This window comes from Kogia breviceps, chromosome 18 (assembly GCF_026419965.1).
Source record: "Kogia breviceps isolate mKogBre1 chromosome 18, mKogBre1 haplotype 1, whole genome shotgun sequence".
Classification (NCBI taxonomy): domain Eukaryota; kingdom Metazoa; phylum Chordata; class Mammalia; order Artiodactyla; family Physeteridae; genus Kogia; species Kogia breviceps.
The window spans coordinates 22,807,168-22,825,611 of record NC_081327.1 but is presented as its reverse complement, the minus strand read 5'-3'; the positions used below and the strand labels follow the sequence as shown (position 1 = coordinate 22,825,611).

Below are 18,444 nucleotides of genomic sequence, written 5' to 3'. Positions count from 1 at the left end.
GGGCGGGGGCGGGGGGCGGGCACATGCGCGCAGGCTGTGCGGCCGGCACGCGGCGCTAGCGCTCCCTGCTTAAATGCGCGTGGGCTCGCCGCGCCCGCCACTTCAGCAGGGTGTGCGCCGCGGCCGCAGGCGGACCGGCCGGTGCAGGTCCGGTCCCTCGCGTCCGCGCTCCCCGGCAGCTAGGCGGTCGATGGGACTGAGCGCCGCGGAGCAGGAGGCGGCGCCCGTCGGGGGGCTGGGGCAGCCCGAGAGCCCGCCAGGAGGCTCCGGCATGGCGGGCCGCAGGACCTGAGTCCTACCCTGCGGGCAGCAACCTGGTAGCGGGCGATGGGGACGGAGCGGGGCTGCCGCCGCGCTGACCCGTGAGCACCGCGCTTCCGCCGCCGCCTCTTCGTCGCCGCCTCGGCCCCTCGCGAAGCGCCGGGCAGCTCGGGAACATGGCCCTGGAGCAGCTCTGCTCGGTCCTCAAAGGTAAGCGCCCAGAGCTGCGGACGGCGCCCCCTGCGGGCGAAGCCGGCGTCTTCGTGTCCCTGCCCGGCGCCGGGCGTCCGACGCGCCCCTTTGTCTGGCGCGAGCGGATCGCGGAGCCCCTGCTCCCGCCGGGATCGACTCGCTCCGCGAGCGCTTCTCCCCAACCTTCTGCGTGCCGTGGCGGGGGAACCGGGGAGCGCATCGGGACGCGGCGGCTCGGCCGGCCCTCCGAGCTGTGCCCTCGCGCCTCTTCCTCGGAATTCCGCACATCGCTTTGCAAAGTTGTGGGGTTTGTGTGAGTTGAGCGTAGGCCGCTCTTTTTCAGCATTAGTAACAAAGTCATTACGAGCAAACAATAAAAACCCCAGCTGAGGCGTCGCGGAGCTGTTCTTGAAAAGCCCCGCGGTGGCGGGCGGCGGAACGGCCTGCCCGCCGGCCGGGTCCCACCTGCTGCGGCCGCGGAGGCTGCGGCACCACTGCGGGCGCCGCTGCTCGGGGCTGTGCCTTGGCGCTTCCCGGGGCTGTGCCTTGGGGCTTCCCGGGACCTCGGGATACCCTGCCGCCGGTGTCTGGTTCTTGATGATTTGTTGTACCGGGAATTAAAACAGTCAGCTTGTCAAGTACACAAAGCTCCAAAACATACTACAGCTGCTTTGCATTTTCCAGGAGGTGTTATTTTTAAATTAAAATTTATATACATAGATAATTAAGATGGTGATACAAAGTTGTTTCTGAAAATTGGACTGAATAAATCCTGTCTATGGTCCTCGGAGGGAAATCACCACTACCAATGAAGGGCTTCCCTTTTCCACTGCTGACTTAGATTGAAAACTGAATAGCTGTGTATTTGTAATGTTATGAAATATTCCCGTTTTTAAATATTGGGTAAGGAGTTAAGGCATTGATTAGCGCTTTTCATTGTATCTTGATATTTGTACAGTGAAAAATGTTGAGTTTTTTCCCACTCCATATTAACACTTTACAAATTTATTTTACTTGAAAATTCTGTATAATTTTGCTATAAATCTTAATTGCACAAATTATCTACTGTTCAGATATTCCTAAATTCATAATTGAGATTTCAGCAATTTAACTACCCACTGTATACTTATATGTATAGTTTGTACTAGGGTAACATAAGACTTTCTAGCTGGTGATTATTTCGCAGTCACCACATAAATTATTAATGATTTCCTCATTGTATTAAAATTTCATATATCTGAAATCAATTTTTGTAGGCTTTCCTTTCTGTAACTCTCAATTTATATCGCCATTCCTTGGAAATTAAGATTTTGTTTTACTTTTTCAAAATAAATTCTATGCATAGTAGAGTTTCTGATATTGCTCCTTACCTGAATTGCTTCGTTGTCCTCTTTGTCTTAGGGTGTTCAATAATAATGACATTCCATCTGAGTAGCCCGCTCTGGGGAGAAATCACGTAGATCTATTATACAGCTTTACCTGCAGAACTTGAAACTGAGCTGGGTAGGACGGAATCTTTGATACTCTTGGAATGGTGAAGGGTTTTGCAGCTTTTCTGCCTTTGCCTTTGTCGTTGGTACACACTGCCCTCTCTGGCCACCGTGGTGAAGCATTTAGTTGTTGCACCTTTCAGGAAAGGATTCTGTGGTTGATGGCAGAGCTACAGTGAAAACAATGTAGTATCTGGCTTTTCTTTTTTTAATTTTACCCAACCTACACTATTTTTACATGCTGGTGTATTTTTAAAGCTCAAGCTAACTTGTTGCTGTTAGGCTTACTAGAGAGAAAGCCAGCTATTTTTAAGTCTTCTAAAGTTTATGTATATGTGCTTATAAATATGGGGAATTGGTCTGGAAAGATTCAAGAAATTAACAAAAGTTGATTCTGAGAAAGGGATCTGGGAGACTGAGAAACAAGAGAAACAAGACTTCTGTTTCACTGCACACCCATTTGTATCACTTGATTTTTTTTTTAAGCCAAATGGCATTTGTTACCTATATAAACATTGGTATTTTTAATTTTTAAAAATTATCTTTTAAAAAATATTGGCTTTTCCCAGTGCTACCATTCATTGTGTGCACCAGTACATGAAAAAGTAGCCCTTAAGTATCCTGTAAGGTGTAAATTGTTTCAACATCTAAGAGGTTCTTATCAGAAGCAGTTATTTAACATTTACATAATTATGGATATTACCTACCAAGAGCCTTCTTTGGAATATTATGGTCAGTTTGTACTAAAACAAACCAGCCATAATGACTGTGTGAAATTTTAAGTAGAAGGTAACTTTAAGATGCCACTGATTCTTTGTTTTACTTCCAGCAGTAAGAACAAAAGGGTAACTCTGCTGGGCTTTTAAACCTTTCATATATTGTTAAATCTGAATAATTCACTTTTAACTGTTTATGATCACTCCAGGTCGTATAAAATTTGATTTGCCTTCTATCAAAGTTAAGTATCATAGTCACATGAAAATATTACATTAGTTTTATAAACCCGTTTTTCACTGTTCATATTCATTCTGCTCATTTGCTTCAGGAGAATCCTATTAGACGCAGTTACATTTAAATGTGTATAAACTGTGGTTAAATTTATGGTGTTACAGCATAACTATCCCTTGGCACTATATTTTAAAAATCTTATCTGAGACTGTGACAAATATTAACTCCCATCCTTCATCCTTAAGCCTCTTACAAGAAATTAAACTATACAGAAATTAGTACCATAATGAGAAATTATCCCTTTAATAGGGAAGTTTTTAAACATAGCCTTGGGAAAAATTAATTTTTTGACGTTTTCCCCCCGAGTTGGAGAAAATATTTTAATACTGACAGTTGAAAAGTTATCTGTGTTTTGAAACCACTCACCTTTTATGAAAAACACGCAGCCCTGTAATACACGTACATGTGCATTACAAAACAAGTCCAAATCAAAGCCATTTTCAATCCTTTTAGGAATAAGAGAAAAAAGATAAACTATAAGTAAAGTTCATATCTAAAATTCTAAAAAATAATCCAATTTCTGCTCTTGGTTACTACCCATTCAGCACAATCTCCTGTCATTTTAAAATTTATGATCCTGCAGAGTAATTTTTTTTTTTTTTTTTTTTTTTTTTTTTTTGCCTGCGGCATGAGGGATCTTAGTTCCCAGATCAGGGATGGAACCCACGCCCCCTGCATTGGGAGCGTGGAGTCTTAACCACTAGACCTCCAGGGAAGTCCCTGTTGGTTTTTTTTTTTTTTTTTTTTTTTCAATGTGTCCCTAGGGCCCTTTGAGATCCTAGTTATTGTGGTATTTGAGTTAGAAAGGGGAATCGTAAAAGGTGATCTAATCCAGTGGGTTTCCAAACTTTCCTTAACAGAACTCCCTCAGAGGAACTCTTATGAGTGTGTACTTAAAAACTAAACAAAGAACAGATAAGAACAAGGTTGCTCTGATTGCTGAGGGCCCTCACCCTCTCAGTCGCTCATCAGAGTGGCCCCCGAAGAGCTAACACTTTTTAGCATCTTTGTTCACAAAATTACAGGGTGTACTAATCTGAAAGTTCAATTCGTCCTAGTCAAAATGACATTAAAACATGTTGGTTTAAATATGCCTAGAGTAATATATTGGAAATTATAGCCTTACTGGGTGAGAAGATATCAAATACTCTTCAAAATGTGACCTGGTCGTGTTAAAGTCTGATGGTAGTTGTTGTGGATGTCTGAGGATTCCTGTATAATTAGAGCATACAAAACTGCCATCTCAAGAGCATTTGACTAACCAGAAGGTTGTGACATTCTGCAGGAAAGAGAAAGCACTTCTGCAGTTACTCTTTTCTTATAAGTGATTGGCAATGTGATTAGCAGGTGGAGGGTAGAGTGATCCCAAAGTTCACCAAGATCCATCTACTTTCTTAACTACAAAGTAAAATTGAGTTTGATTAAATTAGGGTACTCTTCTGTTCTTTGAAACATAGCTGATGGAAAACAAGTTACTACTATCTCAAGTAGTATAGGGACTCTAATTGAACTCCATTTTGCTTTCATTATAGAAAATAGGAGCAGGGAGACCAGTTAGGCGGTTATTAAATTATGGAGTCTCACGATAGGTTTACCAAACCTTAATGTTTACTGCTTAGATGCTAAAATCAGGAAGGCTTAGAAAGAGGTACATTTAATTACTAACAAAGGTAAATTGAGTCAGCTTGAGAAAAGTAAGAGTAGTAGCATATCTGAAAAGGAAAAAAAAAAAAAATCAATTCTTTTCCTGTCCCCTGATTTATGCTCAAATAAGCTGGGTCATCTCTTTGCCTGCTGTTAACCAAGATGTGTGCTTGTTAATTTGTTAGCAGGGCTCTGTACTATATGTTATAGTTACAAAGAAAATATAATCAGGATTTTGCTTAGTCACTTCATGTATTCATCTAATTTTTGTTGAGTGCTATTATGGGCCAGCCAGTCTTCTAGTCGCTAGAGATGCATCAGTGGATCAGAGAGACAAGTCCCTCTTTCTAGTAGGAAGAGACAGATAATAAGCAAGAAAATAACAGGTAATATAAGTAATAAATAAAATATTATTTGTATAATAAAGCAGGATGAAGAAGAAAATGTAGAGCTTCTTTAGCAGTCGGAGAGGCCTCAGAAGACCTGAATAACAGGAAGGAAGCAGGCATGCAGAGAGAGTCTAGACAGAGGAATAACTAGTCCCTGCAGCTAGAATGAGCTTGGTGTGTTGAAGTAATGGGAAGAAGACCTGTGTAGCCATAGATGGTCAGGTGCCACATCACATAGGACCTCTGAGGTCAGAATAAGGAGTATGGATTTATTCTAGACGTAATGGGACTCTGTTGGAAGATTTTATGAAAGGCTGTGATGTGATCTGATTTATGTTTTGAAAGGATCTCTGGCTGCCGGGGACAGAGTAGGCTATAGGGGACTATGGCAGAAATATCCACTTTTCTTCCAGTATCCATTTTACCTTTCAGTGATTCTCTGAATTTGAACTAAGCACACAATCACCCAAAATAAATACTAGATTTTCCAGCTTTCCTTAGGATTAAGTGTGGCCATGTGACTAAATAAGTCTGACCAGTTAGATGTGGGTTCAACTTTGGGGAAGTGGTGGTGTTTCTGTTGTTCAGTTAAAATTTTTATTTTGAGATCACTGTAGATTCTGGGCAAAAGTTTTTAAAGGAAGGAGGAATGCCCTGTGTCATTTCTTCATTCTTGCTGACTGTAATGCAGACATGGTAGCTGTAAAGAAGATATGGAACCTGGCACTCTAGCATCTATATTGGACCATAAGATGACCCTGGAAATGAAAGTCATGCACAACTGAGCAATAAGACAGAAGGAGCTTAGGTCCCTAGTAATGGTATAGCCTTCACTCTAGTCCTTGACTACTTACCTGCACAGTTTGTTTACTTGACAGAGAAATATACTCTATCTTGTTTAAACTGCTAGTTTGGGTTTTTTATTGCTCATGCCAAACCTTATGCTAACGTAATAGGAGTGTGCAAAATCAGTGAAAGAAACAAAACCAGACAGAGATAGAGAGCTAGTGAATAGTTACAGAAGTGAAAAGTATGAACGCTGTCTAATAAAATTAATCTTGGGAGAGTTCCTAGAAAAAGCAGGTTTTTAACAGTGTGAATGTTATTTTGTAGAAGCAGAGGGAGGTCCGTGGCAAGTGCAGATGTTCAGAAACAAGAGGTATTTGTAGGGACATTATGAGAATACACAAACATATACATACATATATGTAGTAGAGCATTCACCAACATTTCCAAAATCAACTCATCAACTCCTGTGCCCACCCTCTGGCCCGCCCCATCCATCTTGGCCCACACTTGCTCCTACTGTCACCAGAGGAGAAAACAGGCAACTTCTTTCTATTTCTTTCAGTGTACTATCACTCTCCTGTTGCAGTGGTCTTCAAAATGTTGTGCCAGGGCTTCAACATCCTAGGGAATTTGTTAAAATGCAAGTTTTCAAGCCCCACCCCAGACCTACTGGATCAAAATCTCTGGAAGTAACCCCCCCCTCCAAGTCTGTTTTTTTTTTTTTTTTTTTTTTTTTTTTTTTTTTTTTTTTTTTTTGTGGTATGCGGGCCTCTCACTGCTGTGGCCTCTCCCGTTGCGGAGCACAGGCTCCAGACGCGCAGGCCTAGCGGCCATGGCTCACGGGCTTAGTTGCTCCGCGGCATGTGGGATCTTCCCGGACCAGGGCACGAACCCGTGACCCCTGCATCGGCAGGCGGATTCTCAACCACTGCGCCACCAGGGAAGCCCATCCAAGTCTGTTTTAATAAGCCCTCCAGATGAATATGATGCACACTAAAGTTTGCAAACTACTGTCCCAATGATTCATTTCTCAAATCTGGAAGAACTGCTGAGTAGGATTTGTACATTTTTAAGCCTTGATATATATTACCAGATTAACCTCCCAAAAGCTGTGCCAGTTTACAGTCCAGTGGCAGAGTAAGTCAGTTTCCTGTATCCTGAACAACACTAGAATCTGCATTTTGGGGGGCACATTTTCCTGGTGGCATAATCTTTTATCCCATCTGTTTGTAGTTTTTATTTATGTTCCTGTCTTTTGTAGATGAAGGTGTTCTCCAACAAGTATAAATATAATTCATCTTTTTTTCAATCTGCTGTTTATTTTCCTACTTATTGATAGCTTGAAGTAGGGACCTACTTTTTTTTCCAAATAATTAACAAGTTATCCCAGAACCATTTATTAAAACTGTCTTCTCGGGCTTCCCTGGTGGCTCAGTGGTTGAGAGTCCGCCTGCCGATGCAGGGGACACGGGTTCGTGCCCCGGTCCAGGAAGATCCCACGTGCCGTGGAGCGGCTGGGCCCGTGAGCCATGGCCACTGGGCCTGCGCGTCTGGAACCTGTGCTCCGCAATGGGAGAGGCCACAACAGTGAGAGGCCTGCGTACCGCAAAAAAAAAAAAAAAAAAAACTGTCTTCTCACCAAGTGTTTCAAATATCACATATATTTTAATAAATTCTGGTCTATAAATGTTTCTGAGCTTTTCCTCTTTTTCCATCTTCTTATCTAAAGGCCCCTTGAGAATAAGGACCATGTCTTCTTGGTTCATTGTAGTTCCAGGGACTGACTCACTGCCTGAAATACAGTGGATGCTAGTAATGTTTGTTGACAGATCATCTATTTCTTCCTCTACCGTGGCTACATTTTATAATTACTGTAGCTTTATAGTAAGTATATTATTTTTATGTACTTTAGTCTTTTATTTTTATATTTTCCTTGGCCAATATAAAAAAGTATTTAAGATGACCATCAAAAGCATTTTAAGTACCAAAAAAACACACTAAGATTTTTATTAAAACATCATTAGGGCATCCCTGGTGGCACAGTGGTTGAGAGTCCGCCTGCCGATGCAGGGGACACAGGTTCGTGCCCCGGTCCAGGAAGATCCCACATGCCGCGGAGCAGCTAGGCCCGTGAGCCATGGCTGCTGAGCCTGCGCGTCCGGAGCCTGTGCTCCGCAAAGGGAGAGGCCACAACAGTGAGAGACCCACGTACTGGGAAAAAAAAAAAAAATCATTAAATATTGTATGACTTACTGAGAAGAAATGTTACTTTTACATTGTTTTATTATCCAAAACATATTACTTCTCCATTGTATTAAATTTATTTACTTACTTGTTTGTTTAATTTATTTTGGTCTTACTCTCTTCCTTTAATAGGTATAATCATTTTCCAAGTAATTCTCTTGGGACTTCTAGGTTTTAAAATAACATTGTCTATAAATAATAATTTTGTCTCCTTTCCAGTATTTATTGCATTGGCCAGAGTTGCCACTATTAAGTAACAGTGGAAAGAATAAACCTGACCTTGATTTTTAGTTGATTGGAAAGTACAGCCTTAAACTGGAAGGTCTGGGGACAGGATTGCAGTAGAGAACTCTGATAACAGTGATTCAGGGTTAAAAGGAGTAGCTTGGAGGATTTGTATTTAATAAATACCTTGAATAGCACCTGTCTTTATCATTTAAGCCTTCATTTTTAAGTCAGATCTGTACACCGGTTATTAAACTACACTACCTTAAACTCCAGAACCAGAGGTGAGGACATAAGTGGTGGACACTACCTTTTTCAAGCATCAGATCACAAGCAGTTCTCTGCATAACCAAACTCAGTGGTTGTGGAGTTTAGAATTTTTATTTTGGCATGGATTTCTGCCTTAAAGAATTAGTGCCTTCCTGGGTACATTGTCTTTGAATTCAAAGTGTGAGGTATTTCTGGATTTGAGAAATTATTGACCCTTTTGGTAAGAGAAAGAAGGGAACAAGTGGCACATAGATTGGGATTAAGGACAGAACAGAGCACGACAGCACTACTTCATGTACTAGATAATTCCAATGTTTGGCATCAGTAGAGTTTGTTTTACTGTCTCAGCCTGATTATAGCAAGCAACTTACAAAGATCCTGTTATACAACTAAGTGAAAACTGTATCTTATGATACCGAATTTAGAATGATTAATAGTCACAATTATATCACCGCAGCTATCACTAAATATTTCTGTCCCTAATTGTTGAGCAAATTTGCCTTATTTATATATCATTTTTTAAACTCAGTGGCACAGTTCATTTGGTTGATAATAAGAGTTGTGAATAGCTTTTTTAAACATTTGGCAGGGGGGAATTGTGAGTAACACCCTAAATAAAGTAGAAAAGATTAATAGGGTTATTTGGTCTTGTAATTTTATTTTTAATGTGATTTTTCTACCTCAGTTGTATATTCTGTGCAAATTCCATAAATCAAGTGTTTTACGAAGCCAAATTTTTATTAGTCATTATGTAGAGTAATTTTCTAGGCACAATTCATCTTTTTACCATAGTTTTACTGTTGCTCTCCTGGTTTCAGTTTGTTGATTTCTTACTTTCCCTTTCTCCCTGGTTTTGTATTACTTGCTTAAATACTGTGAATTATAAATTTAAAAACTGGTAAATTGTTGTGCCTGTGAATCAGGAGGAAAGGTATAATCACAAAATTTTGACCAGTTGTGTATCATCTGACTGGGATGATATGCCTTGGGAAATAGTGTCCTCTATCAAGATACATTGGTACAGATGGTTGTGATATTTGCTGAATTGTCAAATATCTAACGTTACCGTAGTTTGTTTTTTGGCTGTGCCTCGCGGCTTGCAGGATGTTAGTTCCCCAACCGGGGATTGAACCCATGCCCTCGTCAGTGAAAGCACAGAGTCCTAACCGTTGGACTGCCAGGGAATTCCCTAGTTTTTCGTTTTTCTTTTTATTTTTTAATGTATTTTATTTATTTTTATTTTTGGCAGTGTTGGGTCTTCATTGCTGTGGGCAGGCTTTCTCTAGTTGCGACGGGCGGGGGCTACTCTTTGTTGCGGTGTGTGCGCTTCTCATTGCCGTGGCTTTTCTTGTTGTGGAGCATGGGTTCTAGGCGCGCGGGCTTCAGTAGTTGTGGCTCTCAGGCTCTAGAGAGCAGGCTCAGTAGTTGTGGCATACAGGCTTAGTTGCTCCGCATCATGTGGGATCTTCCTGGACCAGGGCTCAAACCCATGTCCCCTGTACTGGCAGGTGGATTCCCAACCACTGCGCCACCAGAGAAGTCCCTAGTTTTTCTTTTTGATCGAAATCTTCTGGGCTTTTTGTTTTTTAAAAACGGTTCAAAATCCATTCCTCTAACTCTGATCCAGTGCCAAGATGTTAGCATGAGATCTTCAACACTGCTAGCAACCAAAGAAAGGGAGGGGAAATTAAAGTTGTTGAGAGAAGACAGAGGAAATAAAGGTCAACAGGATACATGAAACCAAAGATGAAGATGTATGATTAGATTATAAGATGTAAACAGCATAAGATGACAAGAACTCTTTGTACATTGGTGACTTTGGGTAGTAGATGCTGGGTACATGCTACTGAGTGAACAATGGCTTGACCATCTGCCAGTCACTTAACTAGCAATCTCTTCAGTGCCTCCATCTCCCTCACCCCTAGACATCCTTTAAGTCACCAATTGCAGTTGACTCTATATCTGAATCATGTTATAAATATCTCCTCCTTCCCATTTACACTACCACTGCTCTGCTTCAAGACCATATCATCTTTGCTTCCTAAATGACTTCTCTTTTTAAAAATTTAGACTCCACACAACCATCAAGATTAGTGGTCTGAAACACAGATGTGATAATGTCACTCTCTAGTTTAAAAACTCAATGATTTTTCCTTGTAGTCAAAGGTCCAAACTCTTTAGCATGGTATTCAAGGCTTTTTACAGTCGGATCTCATCCTACTATTTCTAACCTGATGTACCACTTTCCCATCCACATGCTAACTGTACTATCGTACTCAGAATTTCACTAATATCGCCTATAGATAAGTGCTCATGTCTCCATGTTTTTGTCTAAGCTGTTTCTTTCTCCCTCTCCTGGGTAGAAGTTCTATCCAGTCCCACTAGAATATACCTTTTTTTTTTTTTTTTTTTTCCGGTACGCGGGCACCTCACTGCCGTGGCCTCTCCTGCTGCAGAGCACAGGGTCCAGACGCACAGGCTCAGCGGCCATGGCTAACGGGCCCAGCCGCCCCGCAGCATGTGGGATCCTCCCCGACTGGGGCACGAACCCGCGTCCCCTGCATCGGCAGGCGGACTCCCAACCGCTGCGCCACCAGGGAAGCCCCGAATATACCTTTATTTTCTAAAGCTTTCCTCTATTCCTCTTAACCCCCAGCTGAATGAGTGGTTCCCTTTTCTGCTTCAATTGTGCTTTCTGTTATGACCCCTGTTAAACTCCTTTCACCTTGTATTATAGATTGTCTTTGACAGTAGGTTGACTCCTTAAGGATGGCAGTTTGTCCTAAAATCTATCATTTATTGAGCAGAATGCCTGGCACATATAAAGGGCTTTGTGCAATGTGCATCACCTCATTTAATCTTCGCAACAACCTTGTGATGTTGGTGTTATTAGCACAACATCCCCGTTTTACAAATAAGTAAACTGAGCTGAAAAGGCCTCACAGCCGGTACAGAGCAAAACTTGAACCCCAACCTGGATCCACCTAACTCCTAAAGTCCATTCTTTTTTAACTGGTTTGCTGTATTTCTCCCCTACCTCAATCTGTGTATCCTCAGGGCCTGGTATCCAGTAGGTACTCTGTATGTGCTTGCTGACCGAATGAATAATAAAAACTCCAGTTTACACAGGAGGCTGATAGTGTGGTTTCCATTGAAAGAGAGAGTGAAAGATATCAGTGCATCATTCTTAAAAATTACATGTTATCTTCAAAACACAAACATATACAAAACAATATATTGTTCATTGAGCATCAGAAATGTTAAACTTGGGGGCGGGGGGTGGGGAGAAGCTCCATTTTCTAAATAATGCTAGCTTTCGTAATGCAGAAAACAGTGTTGTACCGCACAGCTATAGTGTCTTAAATTGATTTCTAGGAAACTGCTGCCCCCTTACTTCTGTCTTTATTATGAATGTTCTCACAAGTCAAATAATCTAATTTAACTTTTACTGGCATAATACATTGCAAAGCTAGCCATTATGCATGTAAAGTCTTTGAGGAGACAGAGTAAAATAAATACAGGATAACTGGGGTCGGCTCAGTTTGTTGTTAAAAAAAATTATGTGTTTTTTAATCCATCATAAATTGAAAATGTACTATTAGTGCTTGTATAAATGAGTATAATATCAATTACATTTTTTCTTGGGTTGTCTTAAGTGTCAAATAGTAACTCAACATAACATTTAACACTTAAAAATCTTGACAGTGAATGTTAGTAAGAAATAGGGAGTTTTAGTTCATCTTTTTTTTGTCACCTGATTTTTCTTATAAACTTAGTAAAATCTAATGTAGATTCAACTTTTTAACTTCTCTTCTCTTTTATTTCTCTAGTGTTGTTAATAACAATACTTGTAGTGGAAGGGATTGCTGTGGCCCAAAAGACCCAAGGTAAAGAACTTACAGTGCTAATTTACTGCATGTTCAGGACAGTGGGGTGGCTTATTTGGAAGGATTTCAACTTTTGAGTACTATTTCCATAATCCCTCTGGGGTGTTCCAGTGACCTAAGGCTTTCTGTCAACCTATCAGCCTCAGTTCGGCTGGGTTCAGCTGCAGTTAATCTAGAGTAAATTGTTAACATAATGTCTTGCACTGATAAATTTTAAAAATTGGCATAACTGGTGACTCCTAGAACACTATGGATTATGTCCAAAAATCAAATGAGATTCATGCTTTTTCACTAAGCAAAAATAAAAATCCCTTTTTCCAATGTAGACAAATGAAACGTTTCCATCAATAGCTTATTCAAAGCCCTGGGGACCTGTTCTAATTGTCCATGTTTATGAAAGAGGATTAACTAGTGTGAGTTTTGAGCCATATATTCATGTCAGAGTTTAGTACATTTCCTAAATAACCTGACTTATTTTTATTTTCGTCAAAGTTATACATACACATGACAAAAGTCAAAGCATTCTGAAAAGTTAATTAGGAAAAATCAGTCCCCCAGCCTACCTTACCCCATTTCTCCATGGAGATAGCCACTCTTAGCTGATTCTTTTGGTATTTTCCTGCATATTTCTAAATAACATACTATACAGCTCTTCTTGGTTTTTTTCAGTTTCAGGTAGTAGAAAATAATTTTCCCACCGTGCAGGATGAGAATTGAGCTGTTTCATGCACCTCCTCTTCACCACCTACCACATACAAGTGTTCTTTTAACTTTGAGCCACAGCACCCGCATCAGTATTGTTATAATTCTGGTTACATCTCTTCAGAGTTTACATCAAGTCACCCGTTGGGCTTTTTCAATATGAAAATTTTGTCTTTGGGTGTAGGAAATTTTTCTTTCCCTGTTTTCTTGTTTCATTTTTAAAATTTCCTTTTCTCCATTTTTCTCTCTCTGTCTTCAAAGAACTCTTATTATTAAGTTACTTTTTTAAAAAATCTTCTCTGTTTTCCATTTCCCTTTTAACTGTTTTCTTCTCAGTAGTCTACACTGAGACTTCCTCAACTTTATCTGCTAAACCAAGAATTGGAAAACTTTTTTCAGTAAAGGGCCAGATAGTAATCATTTAAGGCTTTGAAGGCCTTTTAGTCGAAGGAGCACCTATTCAGATCTGCAGTTGCAGGGTGAAAACAGCCATAGACAGTACAGTTATGCACATGAATGGGCATGGATATATCCCAGTGAACTTGATTTACAATAACAGGCAGCACGCCAGATTTGGTCCAGGGCCATAGTTTATGGACCTCTGCTCCATTTTTTTTTTTTTTAATTTATTTTTGGCTGTGTTGGGTCTTCGTTTCTGTGCAAGGGCTTTCTCTAGTGGTGGCAAGCGGGAATCACTCTTCATCGCGGTGCACGGGCCTCTCACTATTGCAGCCTCTCTTGTTGCGGAGCACAGGCTCCAGACGTGCAGGCTCACTAGCTGTGGCTCACGGGCCCAGTTGCTCCGCAGCATGTGGGATCTTCCCAGACCAGGGCTTGAACCCGTGTCCCCTGCATTAGCAGGCAGATTCTCAACCACTGTGCCACCAGGGAAGCCCTTCTTTTTTTTTAGAGTATTCCTTGTTCTTGACTTAACGGTATACATTTGACCCTTGAACAATGCAGGGGTGAGGGATGCTGATCCCCACATAGTCAAAACCTGCCTCTGTATTCACGGTTCCGCATCCTCACATTCAGCTGACCTCAGACCAAGTAGTGAGCACACCCACGCAGTTCAGTCCCATGTTGTTCAAGGGTCAACTGTACTCTCTTGTTCTGAGGAGATTAAATGATTGTTTTGTTTAGTGGTTTTTTTTTAATATTCTATAATCTTTGTATCCTCAGAGTTGCTTTTTTGTTTGTTTTCAATCTGTTTTTCATATTAGAGGCTTTCCTTGAATGTCTGGTGCTCCTTGAGTGCCTTTCATAGTTATGAGAGGAGCATGCAGATCTGCTCGTTGGCTGTCTGCAAGTGTAGACAGGGCTTCTTTACTGCCACCCTCCTTGGTGAGCGACCAAGTCCACATTCTTGAGTCTTTTTCTTTGGGCTCATTAGATTCCCTAGAAAAGATTAAGATTCCATTTCCTTCTTAAAGGCTCTACATCTGGTCAAGAGGCCTTTGAGAATTTGATTGGGGGAAGAGACAGGAGGTGTGGTTCAGCATGTTAACATTCACCTCATCTCCCTGTTTTCAGGTTGGTATTTTTACCCTCAGCTGTGCCTGGTGTCCCCTGGTCCAGCAACCCTGTTGTACCTTCTCCAAAGAAATAGTCTCATTTTCTGATATGGTGATAGAGCAGCAGCTACCTAGGTTTGTGGAGTGGGGAGGGTATTGGAAATCAAATTGATTCTAAAGAGACTTTTAACCAAGCCTCATGTTTTTAAAAAGCCCACCTTCATCACCTCCTCACCCACTGCCAGAGATACCTCGGGCTGCCAGTTATTATTGCATCTACCTCTTTGTACTTATGGGTTTATGCCCTTTAAAAAATTGTTTACTGTCGTTTAAGTGGACTTTGAAGAAGGAGCAGAGCTAAATGCATGTGTTCAATCTACAACCTTTAACTAAAATAAAATAAAATCCCTTTGTAATCTTTGAATCTTATTTGACTTTGTGTTAAACTAAATATAGAGGTACCACACCAGAGATAAATTCCTGGGGTCCTTTTATTTTTATGTCAGAATTGAATTTTATAGAGTTTTACTGATTTATCAGATTCTCCCACATGGTTTTGCCTTTGTAAAATCTACGCATTTTATTTCCCCGTTCTTATACATGGCAAACTTGTCCTCTAGAGCAAATGCTTCTAGCCAGCACAGCATAGCATATTCACCTTCATTTCACTTCTGCTATATTCAATTTTTCATGCTGAATTTGTCAGTGGTTCTTAAAAATTATATATATGTGTGTGTAACAGAGTGGGCAGTTGTTTGGGGAAGTTGTGGGGGGAACTATTAAGTGATGTTTTACATGTTTCCCTAAGATGGACAAAATATTGGAATCAAGCACATTCCCGCAACCCAGTGTGGCATTTGGGTTCGAACCAGCAATGGAGGTCATTTTGCTTCACCAAATTATCCTGATTCATATCCACCAAACAAGGAATGTATCTACATTTTGGAAGGTATTTGACCAATTTCTGTCTTTCATTGGATTAATTTTTACTTATTGTAAAACTGAATATATTGGTTAAATGCCCTGGTTAAACCAGTTTGAACAAAATTTAAATATGTATTTTAATTAAACTGTAGTCATTAGAAATATTTCTTAATACTGACATTTAAAAAATAATGGGTGAAATTTTATAGGAATTTTAGATCTCCTAAAATATAATTTAACTAACTAGATGCATCACGATATATGAGAAACTTCTCTGATAAGAAACCTAAGCTTCCTGGCATCTCTTATTAGGCTTTCTGCAAATTTATGTCCATAGTTACATTATATGTTTCTTTCATTTCTTCTGTTTTTCTGTTCATCATGGTACATTGTATCTCATGAACTAAGCATTAGCTTCTCAACTCTAATTTTAATCAATTAAGTACATTCAATTTAATAAATAACATATGCCAAAGGGAAAGATTAAGTTCTACGGAGTAGCATTATTATTATATTATTAATATACAATGTAACATTTATCATGAATTTTATATATAATAGTTCTCATTATGATCCTCATCTATGAAACAGTAACAGAGCAGTTGTTGTGCTTTTCTCACTTGGATCAGGCCATTTTTACTTTTTCTTGTTTGTGTTGCCCTAATTTGCTTACTCTTATTTTCTAGCTGCTCCACGTCAAAGAATAGAGTTGACCTTTGATGAACATTATTATATAGAGCCATCATTTGAATGTCGGTTTGATCACTTGGAAGTTCGAGATGGGCCGTTTGGTTTCTCTCCACTTGTAGATCGTTACTGTGGTGTGAAAAGCCCTCCATTAATTAGATCAACAGGGAGATTCATGTGGATTAAGTTCAGTTCTGATGAAGAACTTGAAGGACTGGGATTTCGAGCAAAATATTCATTTATTCCAGGTAAAGAAGTTACTGTTTCAGTGGCTAGATCTCACTTTGGTTTTAGAATCTTAAGGCTAGAAAAGAGAAAATTCAGTCAAGGTAATCAAATCAAGGCTTTAAAGAAGTTAGCAAGGTCAAAGGGAAATCAGTCCATGAATAAATAAAAACTTAAGAAAAAATTAGAAATAAAACTATGTCACTTGAATTTTGAAGCATATCATAGATGGTATCACATTATTTCTTAGATTTCTATATGTTTTATAGCATATATCAAATGCCAAAGACATCACAATAGATCCATTTAAAAAATAATTCAACAAATTGTCTTATTTTCATGATCTATACCAAAAATTATTTTGGCAGGTTTTTTCCATTGGAATGATTCAATTACTCATTTGAATAAACAGTCTCTAGAAAATACTGAGCAATAGAAAGAATAGCGCTCTGCACTTGGAGGCAAAAGATCTGAGTGTGAATCCTTTCTCTGCCACCTACTAGCTATAAAATTTAATATTGAGCACAGAGCTGTGCCTAAGAGTTGCTGTTGCTAAGATGGGAATATCTTCCTGAGGCCACCATAACTAATTCCCAGAAACCTGGCAGCTGAAGACAACAGTAGTTTATCTTCTCAGAGTTCTGGAGGCCAGAATCCAGCAGGGTCATGTTCCCTGTGGGAACTTCAGGGGAGAATCCATTCCTAGCCTCTTCCAGCTTCTTGTGGCTGCCCCAGCATTCCTGGACGTGTGGCCTCATCACTCCAATCTCTGCCTCCATCTTCACATCCCCTGTCTTCTCAGAATCCTTAGCTTAATCACATCTTTTGCCTTAAAATGTAATATTCACTTTTTTTAACCTTATAAGGTAGTATTCATAGGTTATGATGATTAGGATGTGGACATATATTTGGTTAGTGGGAGAGCACACCCACCTATCAACATACTCTATCTTACCTACCACATGGTTATGTGGGAACACTTTATAGTCCTCAAAGCCTGTCTGCTGTAAAGATATGCATATCCCTAATGTAGCAGCACAAAGATACACTAGTTATTGCTCCTGTCTTCCAAGAGTTTGCAAACTTAATAAGATGAAAAAGTAACTTAATGTAACAATTATATAATCTTTTTGCTTTTATGTAAAGATTATATAATTATAGTTATATAATCTTTTTGCTTTTATTTACGTTTTCATGCAAGAAATTTGCTAACTTAAAAATATTAAATCAGGGCTTCCCTGGTGGCGCAGTGGTTGAGAGTCTGCCTGCCGATGCAGGGGACACGGGTTCATGCCCTGGTTCGGGAAGATCCCACATGCCGCGGAGTGGCTAGGCCCATGAGCCATGGCTGCTGAGCCTGTGCGTCCGGAGTCTGTGCTCCACAACGGGAGAGGCCACAACAGTGAGAGGCGCGCGTACCGCAAAAAACAAAAAAAATTAAATCATATCCAAATGAAAATATCCATAACCTTATCTCCCTATAAATAAAAAACCAGTATTTACAATATGGTGTGTATCCCTTTATTTGTTTATTTTATATAATAGATCATGCTATTCTTTCAGCTAGATTACCAGCTTTTTTGCCTGAACAACGTAGTCAACTTTTTTTTCCCTGTTAGTAAATGTGTTAATGGTATTTTTAAGTGTCACTTCAGTATTTATGTTCTCAATGTCAAAACGATAACATTTTCAAAAAGTAAAATTTATTCTTATTTTTTTTTAGAACAGTTTTTAGGCTCACAGCAAAACTGAGCAGAAAGTACAGAGTTACCATATACCTCCTAACCACCCCCCGACACACACAGCTACCTCCAAAACCTAAAATGAACATCCTGCACCAGGGGTACATTTGTTACAACTGATGAACCTGCACTTGACACATCATCACCAAAGTCCATATTTTACATTAGGGTTCACTCTTGTTTTTGTGAGTTTTTTTAAATTGGAATATAGTTGCCTTACAATGTTGTGCTAGTTTCTAGTGTACAGTAAA

At 40.0% G+C, this 18,444-nt stretch overlaps 1 protein-coding gene across 3 annotated transcripts in view; it reads left to right on the top strand.

Annotated features, from left to right (window-relative positions):
- Nucleotides 1–18,444, top strand: part of NETO2 (neuropilin and tolloid like 2) — a 76,222-nt gene continuing 57,778 nt past the window's right edge. For 2 of the 3 annotated variants that reach the window (XM_067018206.1, XM_067018204.1), the window contains exons 1-4: nucleotides 1–471; nucleotides 12,343–12,399; nucleotides 15,424–15,564; nucleotides 16,226–16,474. In XM_067018206.1, the coding sequence (XP_066874307.1) occupies nucleotides 438–471; nucleotides 12,343–12,399; nucleotides 15,424–15,564; nucleotides 16,226–16,474 (481 nt within the window). In that variant the 5' untranslated portion in view covers nucleotides 1–437. The remainder of the gene's footprint in view (nucleotides 472–12,342; nucleotides 12,400–15,423; nucleotides 15,565–16,225; nucleotides 16,475–18,444) is intronic. The other variant, XM_067018205.1, reaches the window with a different exon arrangement.